The sequence below is a fragment of the Protopterus annectens genome, chromosome 3.part1 (genome assembly GCF_019279795.1).
Source record: "Protopterus annectens isolate FY-2018-M chromosome 3.part1, PAN1.0, whole genome shotgun sequence".
Classification (NCBI taxonomy): domain Eukaryota; kingdom Metazoa; phylum Chordata; order Ceratodontiformes; family Protopteridae; genus Protopterus; species Protopterus annectens.
Window position 1 is genome coordinate 1,453,812,709 of NC_056732.1, and position 25,822 is coordinate 1,453,838,530.

Here is a 25,822-nt window from a genome sequence, read left to right on the forward strand (position 1 = left end):
TAATATACACAGGCTGGATCAGATTTCCAGGAATGGGGGTGGGGTAGCCATACTCTACAAATCTGAGTTGGATGTGACCAGAGATGTTAATCAACCACCTCAGATCAACAACTCTGATATTCTAGCCACGAGATTGCAGCTAAACAAAAATAAATGTATTAACATAATCTGTATGTATATCCCTCCAGGTAACATCACAGCCACACTTGAAGACACCCTCCACTGGCTATCATGCCATTACCCCCAAGAAACCCTACTGCTCAGAGACTTTAATATAGACTGGGGTACCTGTTCCTCACAAACCCCCTCTACCCATATTAACCTGCACGCTTTCACTCAAACCATAACTACCCTGACCAGACTAAGAAAACCCTACCAAAAAGAAACCATACTCGACTGGGTTCTTGTAAATAGTAACCCCCAACAGTACACTGTGGGGACCTTTCCCAGTGACCACCTCCTCACCTATGTAGTCAAGCAAAAAGCCGTTAACCCACATCCATCCATAATCAGAAGAGTCAGAAACAATAAAGACTTTCACCCAGCCAAAGTCCAACAGGAACTTATCTCCTGTAATTGGTCTATGCTAAAACACTTCCCCGTAGAGGAGGCAGTTGTATATTTTAACAATAAATTTCTTGAAATCCTAGATCTGTATGCACCTGTCTGATCAAAACAAACTAAAGCAAGAACTGCACCATGGCTTACTAAAGAGTCCAGACAAAAAAACAATAGCAGAAACAAATTATGGGCACTATGGCACTCCAATAAAGACCCCTATGATCATGTTAAATACAGGCAAGCTAGGAATGACACTAAAAAAATCCATTCTAAAACACAAAAAACAATACTGTAATTTACAGACAGTTAACCAGAACAATCATCAGAAGTTCTGGGCAGGTCTGAATAATCTGCTTCACCCTGGAAAAACATCCAGCCCAATCCCCGCCACAACCACTGATAAATCTTCTGAGGACATCTCTTTACTGAAACAATTCAAACTCTAGCTAGCCAACTACATCCTAGCTCCCCCAGTCCTGATACTACCACCCCTCTAAACCAACCCTTATTTAGCTTCAAACCAGTGCCCACATCACTCATCCGTTCTCTCATCAAAAAATGAAAACCCACCACACTCTCCGCTGACCAACTCCTCGCCAAGTACCTCCAAAAATCAGCTGATGCCATTGCCTATCCTATATCAATACTAATTAACCATACCATAGTAGAAGCAAAAATTCCCACCATTTAGGAAACAGCCTATGTAATCCCGCTACATAAAGGAGGATCCTCCATGGATTTCTCCAACTACAGACCAATAGCTATACTTTCCCCAATTGCAAAAGTAATGGAAAAATGTATACACTAACAACTTATGCACCACCTAATCCAAACTCAGCTTATTGCTGACACCCAACACGGCTTCCGTCCACACCACAGCATGACCTCGGCCCTCCTGGTTTTTACCAATACCATAAACAACAACCGTAACAATAATTATATCTCTTCTGCCATCTTCTTGGATCTCTCCAAGGCATTTGACATGGTAGACCACCAACTTTTGTTACACACCCTGCAAACCTGCATTCTAGATTCCAAAGCGCTTCTATGGTTTAACTCCTACCTCAGTGGGAGGCAGCAGGCTGTTTGCTAACAGAACAAGCCCTCTAACTTGCTACCAAACACCACTGGAGTACCACAGGGCTCAATATTAGGGCCCCTACTGTTTTCCATCTTTATTAATGACCTATATAGTGTCATCCCAAAGGTCAGCTGTATCCAATATGCTGATGACTCTACCCTGATTTGCTCAGCTACATCTCCTTTTGAATTGAGGTATGTTACCCAGTCCACCTTTAATACCATAGAGAACTAGCTCTCTGAACACCACCTGCTATTAAACCCTAAAAAAACTAAAATGTTGTTTTTCTCACCTACACTAGGGTCTGCTGCTTTTACCTTTAACATAATGGCGAAAGATGGCACTGTTATCTCCCCGACCCCTTTACAGAACTACTAGGTGTCCTTATTGATAATAACCTAAAATTTGATTTGCATGTCAATCAATCAAGAACATCAATAAAAAAAGGATCTCTGTATAGAATAAAAGCCTTTCTAACCCCCCCTGCCAGGATTGCCATAGCCTGCACCCACCTAATCTCAACACTTCTATAAGCTTCCCCCCTCTACTCTAATCTAAACAAGTTGGTACTAAATAAACTGTCAACCTGTTACAATCACATTGCCAGGTTTGCCACCAGCCTGCCATTTAGAACACACCACTGCATTAACCTCGAACAACTTGGGTGGCTAGAACTTCCCAGTGTAATCCGATACAATCTCCTGATTATAGCTAATAAAATTCTCTACAACCCAGATGATACACCATCCCTTAGTGATGTTATCACCCCCCATAACAATCAGAGACTGCTTAGATCCTCGAACAACTTGCAATTCAGACAATCAAAATTAACAGTACAGCTGGGGAAGCCCTCTTTGCAAACTCAGCAGGTAAAGTCTAGAATCTCCTTCCATCTGACATTACTTTGCTCTCCTGCCTAGGCCAATTTAAAACCAAACTCAAACAACATCTGGCACTAAACTGGCTTTGCCACTGTAACAAGCCTGGATAACCCTCATCATGAATGCAAATAGTTAATAATATATTAATTTTTCCTAATGTCAATTTTTTCCCCTGACTTAAACCGGGGATGACTATAGCTGTGAACTTGTCTCTATCATGTTTATACCATGTATCCTCTGCAAATAGCTTACCTGTAACTATGTCTTCTTTGTTTTATATTTTTGACTGTGTCTGTCTTGGAGCTTTTCTCCCCTGGCCTCCACTGAAAATAGACATGAATCCAGTTGGACTATCCCCGTCAACAAATGTAAAATAAAATAAATGTCTCGGTTTTCCTGCTATCCTAGCCTGCCTTATGATCCTGTCCCTGGTTCTTTATTCTTGACACTTTAAGATGATATGTCTCTATTTTCCTGCTGCTGCATCTGCCTTACCAGTTCTATGAGCCTGAGCTGTCTGTTGTGCGTTTAAGCCTGTGTTATCCTTTAAATGTATTCATTTTCATTTATTTTTATTTTGACATTTGTTAACTGAGTATGTCCAACTTGAGTGATGGAGCATTTTCAGCGGAGACCCGGGGGAAAGCCCCATACAGAAACAATTTCAAAGACAAGTTAAAAAAATAGTTGCAAACAGCAGATAACAGAATTTACAGGGTATTTTAAATACATAGAATACAGCTTAGAAGTTTTCCAACTTTCAATAAAAAGTACAGTTACACCTCCGTCCATCCCTTCAGCCAGTCCTGGTATTCTAAAGTTTCCTCATCTTGATTTATTATCTGAGTTGTCTTGCTTACTCTGTAGAAACTGTATTGCTGTTTTTTTTTAAATCAGCTTATCTCTATTACATGTGTGGATACTCCTTTTCCTGCTTTGTTGGGGCATGTGTCCATGTTATCTGCCAGCTTTTGTCATTTCTGTGTCTCTATTCTCATCACTTCAATTTTTGACTGAATGGCCACAACATCTGTGGACAAAACCTCCAACTTGTTGAGAATACAGGTCATTTTTCCATCCATTTGAAGTCATACTGTGATTGATTTTAGGTTTAAACAGTGTCAGTAAGAATTTTCACCTTTTAACCTACTACCATGATTGCCTCTACTTTTGAAATTCATAAAACTGTTATTACTTGAATGCCCAGCATGGAAGTGTCGCACTAGGCATTTATTTTGCTGTGGCTCTGTAGTATCCTCATGGTTTTGTTAGAGTTGTGTCTTGGAGGCAAATATAAATATCAGCTAGAATGTACTACAGCTGAATTAACAGTCTGATGCTGCTGTGTTACTATAAGGAGTATATTGTTTAATTAAACAATATACATGGCAAAGGTGTGTGCCTTGTGATAGGACTTTCTTTCAACTAACAAGACTTAGTTATGAGAGCAGTGTTCTGGCCTGTCAGGAATAAAACACAATATCACTTTTTGGCATGAATTACTGCAATTTTATTATTTTTAATATACTATTATGTGGGACTCACAGGAACTGGCAGACATTCAGTGAGTTCTTCATAACATGGTTGTTTTTATTTTTCTACACTAACTTTTATGGTTGTGCAGTTTAGGTTATCATCATTGTTAGGAAACTAGCAACACTGGGAAACAGTGGAGTATTTCAGGACTTGGTACCTTCCACACCACATCACTTGACACAAACATGAAGTACCCAAAGGAAGGGATGCTGAAAAAAAAACATCCCCTCAGAAAGTTTGCACAATAAATACTCAGTGCAAATTGGATTAGAATATGTATAATTTAAAAATAGCTACAGTTTACTTATTATCACATAGCTACAGTTGGACTTCCAAGATGGCTGCACACTGATCAATAGCTTAACTTCAGCTCTCCCAGTGTGAAAATAGAAACTCAGAGGAGAAAGCCAGTGGACTCATATTTCTTGGAAACTTTTAGTAACTGGCTAATAAGTCTACTACCTGGATGCCAGGAAAAAATACAGAGGACCTGAAAGAAAATCAGATACAAAAGGTGAAGAAAATACCCTGACTGGGAAAAGTACTGCAGCTGTTCAGCAAAAAGTAGTGCAAGCTCCAGACATGACTTCCAGTAACCTAGAGAAAAATAAAAGACAATTGCACACAGACCTGATTAAAATAAATGAAACACTGATGGAGTATATCAAGTCAAATAACAAAAGGCTGGAAAAAAATGGAGGAAGCATTAAACAGCTGTTTAGATGAGGTGATGAAACTGCAAAAATCAGTGGTCAAAATGAAGAAAAGTCTGGCTGAATATGAGACTGCTCAAGAAGAGATGTTTCAAAACATAATAGAATAAGAAGACAGAGCATGTAGATAAAACCTGAGATTTTCTGTTGTCCCAGAGAAGCTGGGGGGAACAGACTGTATTAATTTTATGAAAACACAAATAAGCAACTGGACTGGTATTCCACAGTTGTTAATTGAAAGGGCACATTGTGTGTATGCTCCAAACCTGGCCATGGGAAGGCATCCTAGACATTTAATAGTAAACATGCACTCCTACCACCAGAAGGAGTTGATGCTGATGAAACTGTGTCAGAAGGACAAAGAACTAAAAGTGGGAGATAGCAGAGTGTTTGTGGAGAATGATTATTCACTGTACACTAGGCAAAAGAGGAGTATATTTATTCTGCTGTTCGGGTAATGTTGAAAAGCAGGCTTGAGATTAAAACTGCTGTACCCGGCTGTCTCCAAAATATTCTTTCCTGGAGAGGTAAAATAATTTTTGATGCAATACATGCTAAGGAGGAAATACAACCGTTTGTCCAACAAAAAGTGAACTGTGAAACAGAAGGAGATTCTGCTTGTTGTTCTTCTGGTAATATAGACCACAGATAGAATGCTTGAGAGAAGGAAAAAAAGCACAAAAGTTGACTATTAGAACTGACAGTATGTTGAAATGAAGCAGAGACTGGATTTTGTGAGTTGGAGATGAACAGGAATAAAACCAGTTACTTGGAAATTGACAAATGTAGGATTTCAAAGCAGTAATTATATTGGTGAAACATGAAAGAAAGAAAATCTAGAAATACTTTTTTGACTTTGTTAAACTTGTAGGGGACTCTAAAGCATATGACCTACTTCATGCCATTAGTGTTTGGAAAATACTTAGTGGAAGAGAAGGGAGAATGTTAACTTCAGATAAAACAATTATTTCCATAAAGGTAATCTTTTTATAGTGCATGATTTTCTTGCATGCTATAAAGTAAAGTTTTCTCTGTTATTTTTAAGTGTAATAGGAATATTAATGTAAACAGGTGCTCCTTTTTTCTCTCTTCTTCTCTCTTTCTCCGTGTTCATTTTTAAGTAATGTAGTCACTGGAATGTAAAAATTAAGGAAAGTCTGATCAAAAGAACATGACCAGAGAAAAATCAATGTACTTTTTATCATTCTTGCATAAGGAATGACTGGATTAAGGCCCTTAGCTTAATCTAGTAACACGTTTTAAGAGAAAGCAAGTAAATGAAAAAGAACATTGAATATTCTAATTTTTTTTTCTAGCAAATAAATGTATGTTTTTAATAGCAGTTTTGTGTTTGGTCCCCATGTCTCCATGGAGACAATCTGATGAATGGAAATGACAATGAGATAATGTTTTTTGAAAGCATTCAAGTGTTTTTCTATTTGTGCGAGCTATAAAGATAAGACAAAACCAGACAGCACTTAGTAGAAGTACAGGCTGTACCATGCGTCTTAGCATGGATAACCTTTCTTTTAGGTTAACCCCAAGTCAGTGAGTGTGGCTGTCACTTTGGGACATGTGTTTCTTTTAGGAGGGTAAAACGTCAGTACTTTAAGATGTACATAATCTGTAATACATTAATACGTTTTAGGAGGTATTGGAGGTGTTTTTTCTTATTTTGAAGGCTTTTAATAAAACAAAGTTTTGTAAGATGTCATATAGGCTCAAATGAATATGACAAGAAACAACTGCATAAAAGATCAAGTGTATGCATGTAACACAAAAGCTGGAACTAGACACTTAACAAAAAAGCTGTTACACATAAAAGTTGGGAATAAAACTTTTTTAACACAATAATTCTTTCTGTAATGTCTTTAAATGTCAATGGTCTCACAGAAAAATACAAAAAAGAAAGAGTAGTGAACTGTATTAAAAAAAAGTACAGTACAAACAGCTATGCTACAGGTGACACGACTGGAAAGAACTGAACATGTACATTTGATACAGAAAGGTTTTTAAAATGGTTATTCAGCAGAATACTTGGGAAAATGTAAAAGAGGAGTACTTATATTAATTATGAGAGGAGCTCCAATAGTTATATAAGAGAGTAAAAAAGCTAATAATGTGAATGTATTTATACATCCAGGCAGCCATAGAAGCTTTACATTTGACTTTTATGCTGACTGTAGAATGTCCAGCCTTGTGTACCTGACTAGGTGTAATGGATGTCAAGCCTTCTATGTAGGCAAGACCAACAAGATGCTTAAATAACGTGTGCTACGACACCTAGGAGATATTAGGAGGATTACACTAGCAAGTATTTATATTCCACCTAAAACTGCTATAATAGAGCTTAAGAAAATTCTGGGAGAAATGATCATCTTTCAGCAAGGAATATTACTTCTAGATGAGGACTGGAATTTGATTTGCAGCAGTGAAGATGTGTCTGGGGGGCACGGGGGGGGTAACAAAGGAAGGTAGATTTTTAAAGACATTTAGGAAAACAATTGGCATGGAAGATGTGAATTCAGTATTAGGAGTTTGGAGTGAATTTACGTGTTATTCTCCAAGATATAAAAACTGAGCTAGGCAAGACAGAATTTGCTATTCACAGGAATATGTGCATTTAGTTGAAAGTCTTGATACATATAATAACTATTTCAGATCATGTGCCAATAACAACTAAAATAAAAACACATGGTCTTCTTCTTCTTATTTCGGCTTTTCCCGGTTAGGGGTCGCCACAGCGGAACTCCACAAAACAAATAAACACAAAAAAACTCCACCAGAAACGCAAATACCTACACTATGCAAAAGCAGGGGGGCAAGCTGCCCTGCACCCCCCACACCCCCCTACATATATATACTAACTCCGAGATCGCACAATCAGTAACAGATAGAACACTCACACCCAGACATTACATAGTCTCACACACACACACACACACACACACACACACACACACACACACACACACACACACACACATACACATACACACAAATACACACTTGTACATTAACCTACCTACCCTAACCCACACATACAACTTAAAAACAATCTAACACACACTCAAACTCCTACCCAAAACCCTTAAAAAAACAGTCACTTACCTTACACTCCACCCAAATCCATACACCACATCAAACTACATCCAACGTAAACACCGCACTTCATGTAAACCCATAACCCCGAATTCGAGATATTAGAATTCAGAATTATGCACTTTCCACATTTTAAAATTCGGGCTTATAGTCTTGAAATGCTGAAATTCAAGAATGTAATGGGATCCTATCTCGCCTGCATTCATGATTGGGTTGGGTTGAACCGATCCATCGGCCCTTGACTAGCAACTTATATATACTAGCACGAAGTTCTCATTGGCTTGCATTATACCTCCCAGGATGCCCCACCTGCTTCCCATCCTTATTAAACCCTCTTTGAGGAAGCTTTGAATCCTCCTGTTGCTTAAAAAGAAGATCGGTGTCGGCTCGTCCCGTTCTTTTTGACTTCTAAAAGAAAAAAAAAGTTCTTTCCTCCTCCTCCTCCGGGGACTGAGGGGCCGAAAAAGAGATTGAAGAGTCTACCTCCCTCCTACTGTTCGGTTTCTGTTCCCTCTTCAAGTTGAGCATCGAGAGGAGGAGGTGAATCACGGCCCGGGCGGTGGGCTTGTGCAACGGTGGAAGTTCCCAGCTGGCTTTCAGAAAAAGCTCTCGAAAGGCTTAGCTCTTTCCATGTGAGTGTGAATGAGTGAGGTGGAGTCGGCGTTGGGTATTGCTGAGCGCTGTTCCCTTCTCCCTCTCCCCGAGGAAAGTCTTCTCTCTAACGAGTGTCTCTAAATCCATTCTCCTCGGTTTTTTCCCTGGGGGGTTTTACAGTACAAAGAGACTTCTCCGGTATTTGCTAAAATGGTCCCCAAATCATCTTTGGATGATATCTCCTTCTCAGATATCTTGGAGATCTGAGACAGAGGTGACTGGCAAAAAACTTCAACTGAGGAGTCAGTCTTCCTCAAGGCCTTTGGAGCCCAGCCCAGCCCTCCTGGGTGGGTGTCTCCGCTTTGATGAACTTGGTGGCTTCTGCCACACAGCAGGACGTGGCAGAGGCTTTCGACGCTATCATCCCTCCTAATAAGGATTCTAGAGTATGATAAAGTCCAAATTCGATGGGTCACTCTTCAATCTATTCTTCCTTTGCTGGAAAAAGATGCATGGATGTGCTCAGTAGATCTCAGGGCGCTTACTATCATATTTCATAGCTCAAGAGTAGATCACATTCAATTTGCAAAATCTGTACTACAGCCCTTCTCAGCGACATTTTTTAGGCGGCGACTAGACAACAAAAAGATGCTGCGCCTTTTTGCGGCAGCAAAAGAGAATTCAGATCAAATCAAATCAAATCTGCCTTCACTTACCAAAAAGAGCCCCGCCCATCGGATTCGATTAACTGTTGGGGCCGCGTGGCCGATTATACTTTCTAGTTCCCTTCCTTGGCCAGATTCTCTACAAGGCTTTGCTACAATGTCTACTGTCGGTTCAATGGTCTTATCAGGAACTGCAATCATAATAACTAATCATCGTCGTAGATCTGCGTTGGTGGCTCGCTCAAATCTCACCAAGGGCTTACCACCATTTATTCCAGGTAGGGTGGGGGGCATTACCTGGACAGGTCGGTCCAAGGCACACAGATCAGATCCACACATCATTTGCATATGTCCTGGAGATGAGATGAGGCGGTACTATTGGTACTCTCCATCCATCCATCACGCCTCCCAATTCGCGATCTATCCGACAACAACATACGGTGTATGGTAGTAGTAATAAACAAGCAAAGGGTCTACCCAGGTCTTACCCACTATGCAGAGAGAGAAGCAGGCACTGGGTGGTAACGGACAGATTCCCAGGGACGCCTGACCCACAGTTGGGTCTCTCTATGCTTTCCCTCTTGCCTCTCTACCGTCTCCCTACAGGGGGAAGACATAGGCCATTTACATGGAGAGCTCTTGATTCTCTGATTGCCCCCCCTGGCCTGGCCCTCCCAAGTTTGGTTCCCTTTCAGAGGGAATGTATAGAAGGTCCATGGTGTTTCTGGATCCGTGCCAGACCTGTGACTCATCAGTCAGGACTTCAGTCCCGCCCTCAGTCAGGTCAAGTGGTTTGCACATGTCCATCCTTAGTCCATCGAGAGATAATGCATCAAACTTTATTCCAGTAAATGGAAAAGGTTTGCCTTCTCTCAAGAACCTGTTTCAGTCGGGATCTTCAGTTTCTACCCATTAAGGTTCACTAGCAGGCAATCTCTAATTTTCATTAAAGGGGCTTGGCTCCTAGGCCCCCCTTATCTCATCTCCTGTTCCTCCTTGGGATTTATGGTTCTTGCCCTAACTGCCCGTCCTTTCAACCAGCTTTTCACAAACATAGAGTTTCATTGAAATTGAATTCTAATAACGCAGAATATACTTTTGCATCAATTGACGCATATAGACAGTTACGCTTTTTTTTGGATGAGCTTCCTTTGGTTCCACGGGTTCTCAGGGTGTGTTCCAATGAGCCACGGGATCATCTGTCATGAATGTAGGGATGATAGGATCATTACACATTATTTTTATATACTTACTTACCCTGGCGATGGGATCCATCTAACAAGATCTGGGGAAGCAGGTGTGTGCATCCCTGGGATAGGGTATAGCCCAGCCAATAAGAGACTTCGTGCTAGTATATAAAAGTTTCAGCATTTCGAGATTATGACGTGAAACCTTATATATATATATATATATAGATATATATATATATATATATAAATATATATATATATATATATATATATATATATATATTATGTATACATATGTATATAGATATTTATAACACACACACACACACACTCACACTCACACTCACACACATACGCACACACACACATGTATATTACTATTAAAATGTCGAACAGAAAAATATTTTCCATTCGACACATCAAAAAAAAAAACGAAAGTCAAAATGTGCAACAAGGCACAATGTTGAATCAGCTGAACAAGTGGAGGGAACAGTTGAGTACTAGTCCAGGACTTCCCTTTTTCCCACCTGTTCTGGCACAGTCTGTCCAAACACATTCATCTGACTTTTCACTTGGGGAGCTGTGTCAGTGGGAGGGCAAGTGCAGGCCTCTTAGTGGTCCAAGGAAGCATGGAAGCACATCATTATCAAGGAAATATTGGCAGTGATCCGTGCCTTGAAAGTCTATGGACTCCAGGTCCTCCTGTTGTGGTTTAGGACAATGCCACAGTGATGTGGTACCTCAACAAATAATAGGTGGTACTAGGTCTTAGCCACTGTGCCAGTTTCAGTGATGGCCTGGGAGCTGGCTTTGCAACATTCTCTCACTATTCAGTTATCATGCATCCCATCAAACAAAATGTTGTGGCAGACAGGCTAAGCAGATCCTGGGCAGACTTGCACAAGTGGCAGCTCAAGGCAGTGATGTTCCATGATCTAGTCCAGATGTAGGGAATGCCTCAAATAGATATGTTCACCTTCTTTCAAAACAGACAGCTGGAGAAATTCTATTTCAAATATCCTTGCAACCCGCTTGAAGGACAGATGCATTCTTGTTCCATTGAATGGGAATGTTCCTTTATGAGTTTCCACCCTTTCCACTGATTCACAAGGTATTCTGAAAACTCAAAAAGAAATTTACCAAAGATCATTGTGGTAAACCCTATTGGCACAGGCAGTCTTGGTTCTCCCTTCTAATGGTATTGGCCAAGGGCAATTACCACGTACTTCTCCACTCTCTGGATTTGCTAAGACAGCCTTAGAGGTAACTGGCTCTCCCCAGTTTGAAGCATCTGCAACTGACAGTTTGGATAATTCAGTCTTGACTCCATATAGGTACTTGTTTCATGAGGAAGTGCAGCAGGTGTTAAAGGAGACTGGAGAACATGCGTCTAGATAATGTTACATTTACAAACTGATAAGGTTTTCAAGTAGTGCCTAAATGGGAATAGAGAGCCCCATAAGGTTAATATCCATCTGGTCCTGAAATATTTGTGTGAGCTATGTCAGAATGGCTTATTGTATGCCTTCATTAAAGTGCATTTAACGGTCATCTCTGCTTGTCTGCCTTTGGATCCCACTCTTTCTTCTTTTCTTTTGGTAAAACAGTTCATGAAGGAAGTATTACATATGAGACCCCTCTTGTTAGCAAATTTCCCCTTAGTGGAATCTCAACTATGTTCTGGAAGACTTGACCTTACCACCTTTTGAACCTGCCACTTATCAGTTCTTAACCTGGAACACTGTTTTGCTTATTGCTCTGGCATCTACAAGGCCAGTCTCTGGGCTGCAAGCTCCCATGGGTGGACAACCTTACCTTATTTTTCAAAGGGATAGGATTTTGTTACGCACTATCCCCTCTTTCTTGCTGAAAGTGGTCTCAGAATTCACTCAGTCTATCAGCCTTCCTGTGTTCTTCCTGGAGCCTAAGAATAAGGTAAAGAGGATATTACCGTATACCTTGCATGAACACCAGCAGCTCAGGTACTACCTTGACAGAATGAAACCCTTCAGGAAAGCCAAAGTGCCTTTTATTTCCTACACAAGGGCAAAGAATGGCCAACCTGTCTATAAGTAAACCACTGCACATTGGTTGCCCTCTGGTATTGTTTTTTGTTACGTCCACTATGGCAAGGTGAATTCAAGCACCTGGCTTTCAAAAAGTACTAAATTGCTTATTCAAGAGAGAAACATAGTCTGTAAAAAAATGAAAGCATGTTAAAAGGATTTATATTAAATCATCGAAAGCTTAGAAAAGCGAACAATGATTTATCGACTCCATGTAAGCGAAAGCTTACAAACATGATTGCTTAGAATGCTGTTCCAAAAAAAAATACACTTAAAACATAACATCAACTGGGGGGGGGGCTTCACCCCCCACAACCCCCCTACTTAAATATACCAACTCCGAGATCGCACTACAGTGACGAAAACGGCAAAGTAACAGACACAGCCAAGCAATTTCTTTCCCAGAGAAAGAATTTGCTTATATGTCACTTCGTCATTTTGCCTTTTCAAGTTCGACCAAGGCATATTCGAAAGAATGCGTTTTCGGTCATCTAATAGGAACCCTGTTAAAACCTTTGCTGTTCATTAGTGCTATAAACATCTCAGAAAATCCACTAAAAATCAAATCAAAACTGATAAAAATAACTTCTATATTAATATATAGGCAGCAAATTATCACAACCCCAAAGCTTTTTGAACTGCAGTCAACTGGCTTTAAAACCCTGGTCACCAACACAACCTACAACTACTTCATCTAGTCAACTTGATAGCATAGCCAGTGACTTCAGTACCCACTTCATCCAAACAATTATTCTCTTATTAAACCCTCAGCACAGGCAGACACAGGTTCATCTCCTCCCTTGTTAGCCCACAAAATACTTGCACTCAAACCATTTTCAAGTTCTGCAATCATAAAGCTATTACTAACCTTAAAACCTACCAGTCTTGCCCCTTATAACATACAATCTGAGTAGTTAAAAATTGCTGTTGATGCCTTAGCTTTTCCTATGTCTGTAGTAATCAACTGCTCCAACACTGAAAGCTATGTCCCAACCCTGTGGAAAAAGTGCTACTTTTTCCATTCCAATTCTGGAGAGGTTTATCCAGTCTCAACACCTTTCCCCTGTACAGCACAGTTTTCATCCTTTTTATATTAAATGTACAGCTCTGCTTAGTTTTATAACTTCTGTTAACCAATATCAAAACTCTGGGAACTTAGTCTCAGCACTTTTCCTAGATTTATACAAAGCTTTGAACACAGTATCCCAAAATAAATTGCTTGAAAAAGTAGCTTGCCTAAGAATACATGACGATTCAGTACCTCTGGTCTCCAGCTACCTCTCAAATAGGCAACAAGCAGTTGTTGAGTCTTTCGGCTTTTCCCGGTTAGGGGTCGCCACAGCGGAACTCCGGTCTGCTAATGATTGGTAGTTGATTTTTACGTGCCGAGTTACCAGCCCTGACGCACAACCTTCAACGAAGGTACGCCCATTCATGCATGTCTCCACGCAGAAGACGCTCTAGCTGAGAATCGAACCGGACAGCGTCTTCCTGTGAGGCGAAGAAGTAAAATGGCAAAATGATATCTCTTCTTCCCTTGCCATTGCAGTGGGGGTCCTTTAAGGATTCATTTTAGGTCACCTGTTCAATAAAGAGTCTTTCTGCACCATAAAGGCCTGGCTGTCTTAATACACAGTTGCTCCTTAACCCTAAAGAAATAAAAGTGATCCTGTTTACCCCAAAGAATTCAACTAATTCAATATCAGTGGGTCTAACACTACCAAGGTAGAACTAGTAAATCAAGTAAGCTTCTAGGAGTCACTGTTGATGAAAGTTTAAAATCTGATCATCACATAAAACAAGAAAAAAAAATGCTCAGCAAAAATGTATGTGCTCTGTCAGAAAAAGTATCTACACTACAAGCACTACAAGCTTGATGTCTTTTCTAGATCCAGGGAAGGCTTCACTAGGACCATTTTTCAGGGGCTTCTGGACCCTTATCCTTCCTCCCCCCAGGTTGGGTAAGCTTTGGGAATCCACACAAATGCAAGTAAGGCAGTGTGTTAGTTGAACATAATATAGTTGCTAAGTCCTACTTGTAACTGTAGATGATCATAGAGCGCACTGCCTTAATGGCAGTACCCACCCACCAACCCCCTTTTTGGATGTACATAGTTTGGTGTTTGGGTAGCCCTTGAGAATGCAGCTTTGTGCCTTTATTGTTGTGTGTGTGTGTGTGTGTGTGTGTGTGTGTGTGTGTGTGTGTGTGTGTGTGTGTGTGTGTGTGTGTGTGTGTGTGTGTGTGGTTTTTGGTTTGGAACAGTAGATGTTTGCAAAGCATGTGTTCCCATCTTCTCTTCCTGTTGGACTTTACAAAACTGAAAGAATTATATCTGTGGGGTCTGTAAGGAAACCCCACTACTGCCAGGTGCCTCATCCATCCTGTACACAGACAGGTCGTGAGAAGGACTCCCAAGTCTTAGTAGACTGCCAGAAGAGGGTAACAGGGCACTACTACCTCAAATACCAGTAAGGTGGTGTGTACTACTAACATTTATGTTACTAACAGGGCACTACTACCTCAGGTACCAGTAATGCAGTGTGTACTATGAACATTTATGTTACCAACATGGCACTACTACCTCAGGTACCAGTAATGTAGTGTGTACTATGAACATTTACTGTTACTAACAGGACACTACTACCTCAGGTACCAGTAATGTAGTGTGTACTATGAACATTTACTGTTACTAACAGGACACTACTACCTCAGATACCAGTAATGTAGTGTGTACTATGAACATTTACTGTTACTAACAGGACACTACTACCTCAGATACCAGTAATGTAGTGTGTACTATGAACATTTATGTTACCAACATGGCACTACTACCTCAGATACCAGTAATGTAGTGTGTACTATGAACATTTACTGTTACTAACAGGGCACTACTACCTCAAATACCAGTAAGGTGGTGTGTACTACTAACATTTATGTTACTAACAGGGCACTACTACCTCAGGTACCAGTAATGCAGTGTGTACTATGAACATTTATGTTACCAACATGGCACTACTACCTCAGGTACCAGTAATGTAGTGTGTACTATGAACATTTACTGTTACTAACAGGACACTACTACCTCAGGTACCAGTAATGTAGTGTGTACTATGAACATTTACTGTTACTAACAGGACACTACTACCTCAGGTACCAGTAATGTAGTGTGTACTATGAACATTTACTGTTACTAACAGGACACTACTACCTCAGATACCAGTAATGTAGTGTGTACTATGAACATTTACTGTTACTAACAGGGCACTACTACCTCAAATACCAGTAAGGTGGTGTGTACTACTAACATTTATGTTACTAACAGGGCACTACTACCTCAGGTACCAGTAATGCAGTGTGTACTATGAACATTTATGTTACCAACATGGCACTACTACCTCAGATACCAGTAATGTAGTGTGTACTATGAACATTTACTGTTACTAACAGGGCACTACTACCTCAAATACCAGTAAGGTGGTGTGTACTACTAACATTTATGTTACTAACAGGGCACTACTACCTCAGGTACCAGTAATGCAGTGTGTACTATGAACATTTATGTTACCAACATGGCACTACTACCTCAGATACCAGTAATGTAGTGTGTACTATGAACATTTACTGTTACTAACAGGGCACTACTACCTCAAATACCAGTAAGGTGGTGTGTACTACTAACATTTATGTTACTAACAGGGCACTACTACCCCAGGTACCAGTAATGCAGTGTGTACTATGAACATTTATGTTACCAACATGGCACTACTACCTCAGGTACCAGTAATGCAGTGTGTACTATGAACATTTATGTTACCAACATGGCACTACTACCTCAGATACCAGTAATGTAGTGTGTACTATGAACATTTACTGTTACTAACAGGGCACTACTACCTCAAATACCAGTAAGGTGGTGTGTACTACTAACATTTATGTTACTAACAGGGCACTACTACCCCAGGTACCAGTAATGCAGTGTGTACTATGAACATTTATGTTACCAACATGGCACTACTACCTCAGATACCAGTAATGTAGTGTGTACTATGAACATTTACTGTTACTAACAAGGCACTACTACCTCAGGTACCAGTAATGCAGTGTGTACTATGAACATTTACTGTTACTAACAAGGCACTACTACCTCAGGTACCAGTAATGCAGTGTGTACTATGAACATTTACTGTTACTAACAAGGCACTACTACCTCAGGTACCAGTAATGCAGTGTGTACTATGAACATTTACTGTTACTAACAGGGCACTACTACCTCAGATACCAGTAATGTAGTGTGTACTATGAACATTTACTGTTAGTGTACTATGAACATTTACTGTTACTAACAGGGCACTACTACCTCAAATACCAGTAAGGTGGTGTGTACTACTACAGGGCACTACTACCTCAGGTACCAGTAATGCAGTGTGTACTATGAACATTTATGTTACCAACATGGCACTACTACCTCAGATACCAGTAATGTAGTGTGTACTATGAACATTTACTGTTACTAACAGGGCACTACTACCTCAAATACCAGTAAGGTGGTGTGTACTACTAACATTTATGTTACTAACAGGGCACTACTACCCCAGGTACCAGTAATGCAGTGTGTACTATGAACATTTATGTTACCAACATGGCACTACTACCTCAGATACCAGTAATGTAGTGTGTACTATGAACATTTACTGTTACTAACAAGGCACTACTACCTCAGGTACCAGTAATGCAGTGTGTACTATGAACATTTACTGTTACTAACAAGGCACTACTACCTCAGGTACCAGTAATGCAGTGTGTACTATGAACATTTACTGTTACTAACAGGGCACTACTACCTCAGATACCAGTAATGTAGTGTGTACTATGAACATTTACTGTTACTAACAAGGCACTACTACCTCAGGTACCAGTAATGCAGTGTGTACTATGAACATTTACTGTTACTAACAGGGCACTACTACCTCAAATACCAGTAAGGTGGTGTGTACTACTAACATTTATGTTACTAACAGGGCACTACTACCTCAGGTACCAGTAATGCAGTGTGTACTATGAACATTTATGTTACCAACATGGCACTACTACCTCAGATACCAGTAATGTAGTGTGTACTATGAACATTTACTGTTACTAACAGGACACTACTACCTCAGATACCAGTAAGGCAGTGTGTACTATGAACATTTACTGTTACTAACAGGACACTACTACCTCAGATACCAGTAAGGCAGTGTGTACTATGAACATTTACTGTTGCTAACAGGATGCTACTACCTCAAATACCAATAGGTCAGTGTGTACTACGAACATTTACTGTTACTATTAAGTAGGACTTGCGGAACTGTGTGTTTTGTCCAAAGGTTGTGGAGAGGTGGCAGATTCTACAAGGTAGAATAGCTTTGTTCATTTTAATAACTAGTTTATGATTCCTGAGTATGTCTGCATCATACCACAGGTGAATGCAAAGGAATATAGGGCAATTATTATGACATTTAATTTGTTTGTGCAAGATGTAATAGCTGTTAGGCATTTGTAATATTGTCTTCTATAAAGAAACTATTTCTAGCCCATAAGTTGCAATCTGCTTTTGAGCCATCTGTGAGAATGGCTTTGAAGCTTTATTGTTAATTTGTCTAGTTGGATATAGATATATGCATCACTGCAGTCCACACTGATCTTAAATTTTACTTTGTTCTATTTTCAAATAATTGCTATGTGGATAGATAGGGTCATATGTAAGGAGAACCAGAGATGCAGTCAGAAGCTAAAGACCATGCCTGCGCATACATGAGACTGTATCCCACTGTTGCATAATTTTGGCATTGAGACGCCATATGAAGCAAATTCAGGTTAGTTCTGCAAAATCTGGGACACTTGAGAGGTATGGTTAGACCATGTAGCTTGGTAGATCCATATAAATTAGAAACATTTATTGTTTAAATCATGCTGAATGGTTGAGGCGAGATGACTAAGTCCTTTATACAAGGGAAGTTACTTTTTCCAGACTCTTAAAACCAAGGAGGCGACTTTTTTTCACATAATATTAAGATTTGTATTGCTTGCGGGTGGTAATTTTTCATTTGGAACTGTCTTTGCTGTTTCTATGCTGGGAGAAGTGAAAACTGTTTTCCTTGGTCCTCCCAGCTAATTGGTTAAAATAGAAAACACCACATATTGTTTAGGTAATGCTTTACAGAATAATTTTTGTGTTCTCAGAATGTTACTATCATCTTTGTTTTTAAGTTACTTTCATTTATGTGTGCTTTTAGCAAACAATTGCATATTTCACCACATTAAGATTTGGTTAGGATAGTAGTGAGTAACATCCTAGGGTAGTTAATACAAGTGGTTTAATTTTACGGGTGTAATAGATTAGTTATGATATGCAGAGGTGTAAAAGAGCATGCACATGTCAACATCCCACTGGTAATATCTATTTAATATTTTGTTGACTGTTAAACTGCCATGCTAGTTTATTTAACGGCCTACCCATGGTCTGCTTTTTGTGTAGACAAAATGATTGAGGCATTTCATACCCTAATCAGGGAATGTAGCTAGTATTCATAGATGATTACTGTATTGCACTTTAAATTAATGCAGATAGTGGTGATGCCCAGGAAATAGGTGATTCAAAGATATATTACAGCTTTACAATGGTGAAAATATTCTTCCTCTGTTAGCTGCATTTTTGTCTTTCTTGTGCTGGCTGAACATTAGCAGCTGTGTGTCACTTCATGTGAGCGAACTTTGTCTAGGCCAAGCTAGCTTTTCTCATAGTGGCATCCGTCATGTCAGCCATGCTGGCTTCTCTAGCACTGTTCATGGTGTACTGCAGCCTAACACACTCTACCCTGTTACTTCTGCACCTATTTATATGTAGTCCTTTGCTGAATATGCAGGTGCTATCCACTCTCAAATACACCTCTGACTAAGGTACACAGTGCTTCATGCAGGGCCCATCTTGTATACTGGCTGTGTTCAGCCATGCAGTGCTTATATGTGAATCCCAGTCTAGATCACTGATAATCAGGGCAGCAGAGAAAGAAACACCCCAGATTAGCTCCACTAACAGGCAGTGCACCTTTGTTCCCAAAAGCTGTACCAAAGGGTAATCTTGGGGGTTGACTTTGACAAAAATCTGCTGTTAATGGAAAATGAATAGCAAGTTAGGCTGGTTGAACATATAAAACCTGGTATTGATTAAATGTTTTCCTTAAAACCCAAGTTAAAATAGTCTGCATTAGTCTATGCTAAATAATACTTGCAACTGGTAATATGATTTCACTGATCTGAACAGTTCAAACTTTTTTCTATAAAGGTGTTTTTTACTAATTTATATTTTTAAGTTTCATATGAAGGTGAAGTGAGCAAAGCAGTCATAAATATTGTGAATTGGAGCCGTCTGCCTGTGCATTTGCCCTGTTACTAATTTCACAGTCTGATTACATTTTGATAACATCTGCCGTGTCATAATATTTTACTATAATGAAATAATACATTTGCTTTTCGGATTATTTAAATTTTTCATTTTCTTTTTTGCAGTTTAAAAAGCATCGGTTGTCTGTTGGCCATACAAATAATTATGCCAAATCCGTTGTGAATATGGCAGATTTAGTAAGTAGCCTCTCGCATATCTAAGTTAAAAATGCATGTAGGAATATGTAAATTAAAATTATTTGTTAAATTGCCTTCATATTCTGTCCTTATAGTATTGTTAATATAAATGATGTTTTCTGTATTCTTAAAGCTGGCATATGGGGAAAGATATGATAGCGCTATCAAGAGCCAGGATTAGGTTCTGTTCCATGGTCCATTTAGACACATTGTATTTTCTTGCTTCCCTTTATTTAGCCTATCTTCTTTGTGACATTTCTGTGTGTGTTTTATGTTCGGGAGGCTAAATGTGAACCTTTTATATGGAATTAAATAAATACTGAAAACTTTTCTACTGTTTAGAAACTCTCACACATCTTAAAGTTTGACAGTGTTCTGTAGAAAGGGAGAAAGAAAATGCATTTTATTGTACCTTATATTCACCACAAGTTGGTTAGCTTCAAGAAAACATGAGACAATGGTGAGGTCTTTCTAAAGTTTGATTTTGTTAGGGTCTATAGATGGATCACACTTAGCAAATGTCTTTTGTGTAGTGTGTTATATTTTCTAAGGAATAAGTAAAAAAACCTTTTTTGTTCGATCCTTGGCTGGGGTGCCTTCTGTGCGGAGTCTGCATGTCCTCCCTGTGGTTGCGTGGGTTTCTTCTGGGTGCTCCGGTTTCCTCCCACATCCCAAAGACATGCTGTAGGTGGATTGGACACTCTAAACTGGCCCTAGGTGTGAGTGCATGCATATGTGTGCCTTCTGTTAAAGGTTGGGCGCCGGGCTGGCAACTCGGCACCGTAAAACTCCACTGCCAATCATGAGCAGACAGGTGATCCGCTGTGGTGACCCCTAACCGGGAAAAGCCGAAAGAAGAAGAAGAAGTAAAAGAACCTTTTTTACAATTATAATATGTAGTAGAAAACAAATTTCTGCTGAACCTTTCCAAGTAAATTATATTGTTTTATAAAACAGTCATTGCAGACTATCACAACAATTGCCTAAATAAAGGGTTAACTCTACTAAGTAGCTGATGAATTTCCCTGCAGAAATTACTGGGGTTCCTATGGCATTAGAACTTTTTTACCCTAAGAAAAGATGAAAAAAGATGGCCTTAGCTGTATTGCAGTAATGCTTGCAGTGCTTTTTAAGTACTGTACTTATATGCTAGTTTTCCCTTATACATGATTATTTGACACAATATTTGCTGAGAAGATGGTGCTGCGGCCTTTATGTCTGTGAACAAATATGTTCTTAAGTATCTTTGACAAATATGATAGAAGCTGGAGGGGAATGTACCAGGCACCTGCATGCTAGAGATGGAAGAGATATCTCCATGGGTCTGTACTTAGGAAAAAGCATGCAGCAGGATCCCGGCTGTCCCTTTCAACCACTAGAAAAATGTGCAATGATTTTGATTCATACCCCTTCTCCATTATGGTACCGATGGTTTTGAAAAGGCTCTTGTATGATCGCTGTTTTTCCGTTGCCATAAGTCCGTATACAAGGCAGATAGGAAACTCATCTTCGATGCTGGAGGATCAGAAGACTGTAGGTTTCGTTCCCTCTCCAGGCGCTTGAATTCGTTTTGCAGTAATGACAAAGCAGTGCAACATAAGGGGGTGCTGCACTTCTGAGTTTGATATCCTTAGATGGGATGTTGAACTGAGGTACCATCTGCCCAATTTGGTAAAAGATCACTTGGCATTATTCAAAAAGAATAGAGGTACCTCATTAAAATTCAAATTCGTTCTCTCAACATATTACTTGTTGCATTCCTTTTCCATTAGCACTTTTCATATTGTACAAAATTTCAAGACATTTTCATTTTTCCCTGTTTTAATGTCCAAGCTGCAAAAAAAATCACAGTATTATCCACATGATTGCTTTTTTCATTTGCTAAATTATCATATTAGTCATAAATTAATTTTCAGTTAAAGCTTTGGTGTTTTTCACTCCTGTATTTTTTTTTGTTTGTCGTTTTTTTAAACTAGGTTATGTCAGAACTCAGTATATCACACACACACACACACACATACACACACGCAAATGTTCGAACATTTCCTTTACCCTACACTATTCTATAACACATTCTTTCTTCTTTTAACTTGTATTTCAGTTCAGTTTTAATAAACAGCTTTTTATTAGGCGGTTTTGAAAATGCTAGGGATACTTTATTTTTATTTTCATATGTTTTACGTTACATATCACTGAATTTACATACTTTTCATATCTTATACACATTGTCTTCTTTTCATTAATTTTCTTTGAATTTCACAATTCAACTTTTTTCAGCAATGTCACTTTTTATTTTCTTTAACACATCCACACCATTTCACATCTTATTATGCAGTTCGCACCTACATTTCCAGTGTTCCTCACATTTATAAACATTGTGTACCCACTTTTCCCACAGTGTTCTAATTTTCAATGTTATTTATATATGCCATATAACACCATTCTGTTATCAATAAATATTTGCTTAAACTGCAGCAAAATCACTTCAACTTCTTACAAGTCAAAACACATGTTCCATTGTCTTTTCTATTTTCTATTTCTTACACAATATTTCATCTTATTTTTATATTTCCTTTGTCCCTTAGAAGGCAATTTATTATTCAATGGGTTAGTGATAAACAGTTACTGCTTAACTCCTCTAAAACAAAAACAATGCTTTTTAGTACTAGGCAAAATCTCACTTCTGTCTCCAGACTTCTACAAATCCTTGATCATCTGAATAAATATATTATATACAAAGGGAATATCAGATAAATTTGGAAGGCTTGGCTAAGCTTAAAAAGGCCCAAGGGGTCGTTAGCCTAGTAATTACCTATGAACATATGTACTATGAATAACTCTATTGAAAATGTCGCTATATTCAAATACTTTGAGATTTGGTTGGACCCCTTCCTAAATTTTCATCTTCACCTGGACTACAAACACACAAAAATCAACTTTCTCCTAGTCTGGGCTAATAGAATCTCCCATTTTCTATCCATACTCCATAGGAATTCCATAGGTAAAGGAATCATACTGCCTGAGCTAGAATATGGCCGCCTCTGTTTGCTGCAGCTTCTAAAAGAAATTGTCTACTATTCAATCATATATGCAGATTCATACTCTTCTCCCCCAAGAAATAAATACCTTTGCAAAAGCTAACTGGCTACTTGTGACACAATGTGCTAACTTTCTTCTTGCTTCTCAACTATTTAAACTTATCAAGAATGAGACCTTCCCCTACTAACATCCAAGCTATTTAGATACACCCAGACACAACCTTTGAAATCTTAACCACTTAGATCTACTCCTCCAAGTCCCCCAGATGAGGCTTCACTGCACAGATCATGGTTTCTCAGTCTTTTGGTCCCAAACTGTGAGACTCTCTCCCTTTTTTTAAAGATTATTCCTCTTACCCATTTTCTGATCAGAAATAAAAGCATGTTACAAGACTCTAGGAACATGCAATTGCTCTCTCTCGCTCTCTGGTCATATAACATAATCTCTTTCTAACCTCCTCCCTCTACACACCTTGCTGTGACTCTGCTTTTCACTGTTATTTTTTTATCATAGCAAGTCTGATATCCACTGTGTATATAATGCATGTATAAACTGTGTTTTGTCAGTCACTCTGTATATAATGTCATGTATCTATCATGTTTACCAGGAGCTGAGACTAAAATAGGTCCAGTGGAAACAGAGTTCTACCCCGGTTAACAATTTCAAAATAAATAAAATAGAATTAAATATTAATTTCCACAAGATGCCTCTACTTTCTTACACATTTGTAATAATTTTCTTTTTATCCTTACTAACTTTGCATCCTACCTAACTCTTTCCATGTTTCACTGTAATAATTAACAATTCATTCATATATTCTGTTCATTTTTCATTCCTTTTATCCATGTACATCTTGTTATCCCATGTTTCTTCTTCATTTACTGTCTTACATGTAACCACTCATTCATTTCTTCCACAGCAGTTTCATTTTCTTTGTTATCCATTTCTTTATAAAAGCCATTCCCAACCCATCTTCAGTTACTACAGTACTTTAGCTTAGCTGATTCTTCCCCCAATTGCTGCATTGTTTATAATTGTGTTCAAATTCTTATCCTCTTTCTCATCCATTTTTTCACTCCTCATCCTTCAGTGTAACGCTCACTGGGGTGGATTCGTTAACCTCTACATTAAGTGTACACTAAGTGTTCACCATTCTTAGTGAATAGATAACACAAACATAACATAACTCTCACCTTCTTCCTCCTAATTTTAGTTTTCCTACTGATTTTGTTGCAACCTCAAGTATTGAGGTAGATTCATAAAGGTTATCACAATGTGTAGACTACGTCTGCACTTAGTTGAATATTTTTGAGTGAACAGACAATACAAAAATATACTTAATGTGCACTTGGTGTAGGCATTCATGAATCCACATTTTTTGCAGGCATTTTTAATGTGATTTGTTATCATTCTCATAATTTCTTTTTATTTGTACCTTATTTACTTTTTCCATTCATTACTTCTGTCATTCTTCCCTCCTCATGACTTAGCTATTTTTCAAAACTAATGTCCCCTGCTTCTGTCTCCACATTAGACAAAACATTTGTCTGGAGCTATCATATAATTTACATACCCTTCTTCAGCTCGCTGTATCATGAAACCATGTCTCTTCATTCAGAATCCTATGTCCCACAACCGGTCTTTGCTAATACCGGAATAGTTTTACTAGCATCTCCGAGTCATATACATAGCTTTGTGACACTGCTCATCACCCCTTCTCTATATTTCTAATATAAACTTTATGATAGCCATATATAATTATCTCTGAAACTGGTAAATACCACACCTCTTGACTACAGTATTAAAATTTTCTGCCCTACAAGTTTCATCCCTCCTTTCCATTACTTTCAATTTGTAAGCACTAACCACAGACTCTATTATCTGTATGACAAACACAGTAATACACCTCTTCAGATGTTCAATGTTCAACATCATTAAATGCATACATATCTTTTATGCTATAATAGTTGCCTTTATTTCACAGGAATGTAAACTAATTAGCAAAGGTTTGTGTAATTGATAATGTATATTACTTGTCGCCTCACAGTTACGCGTTGCCCGTTCGATTCTCAGTTAGAGCGCCTTCTGTGTGGCGACATGCGTGAATGGGCGTTCCTTCATTGAAGGTTGTGCGTTAGGCCCGGCAAGCCAGCACATAAAACTCTACTGCCAATCATTAGCGGACCGGAGTTCCGCTGTGGCGACCCCTAACCGGGAAAAGCCGAAAGACACAAACTTAATGTCTGTTTATGCAATTACTGAATGTCTGTTTAAACATGTTTGTAATATACTGGAACATTTCTCACTGGGCCTCTGCTGAAAAGTTTTTTTTTTTTTTTTTTTTTTACTAAACCCAGTTGCATAAACTTGGCATACAAAAGCAAAATGAATAAAATAAATAAAATAACTTTATCTCTAATTTCTTGTGTTTCCTTTATTTCTTCACACAGTCCATAGTCTTATTTTCTAACATTTCTTCATATTCCCTAGTAATGTACCACATTCCTAATTCTCCCCCTTTATTTTCTGTAGTTCCACTTGTAACTTTACCTTCTTTTACTTTTGAAACTTTACCCTTGACATTGATCATGAACTGTACAAATGGTTCCATGAGGATGCAAAAGTAATTGAATTTTACTTTTCATTCCTTTACTACTTATTTGTCCTGTTAACCTCTTAGTAACTCTTCCTTCTTTAATAATTATTTTTATTTTCTGTTTTTTTTCTGCCATATAGTCACATGATCAGTAAAACCTTCTGCTTTCCTTTCCCC

The 25,822-nt window shown here is 38.8% G+C and overlaps 1 protein-coding gene across 1 annotated transcript in view; it reads left to right on the forward strand.

Moving 5' to 3' along the window:
- ADAM22 (ADAM metallopeptidase domain 22) overlaps positions 1-25,822 on the forward strand; it is a 2,281,988-nt gene that overhangs the window by 1,192,338 nt on the left and 1,063,828 nt on the right. Inside the window, exon 10 of the mRNA XM_044066314.1 lies at positions 19,939-20,010. Within this exon, the coding sequence (XP_043922249.1) occupies positions 19,939-20,010 (72 nt within the window). The remainder of the gene's footprint in view (positions 1-19,938; positions 20,011-25,822) is intronic.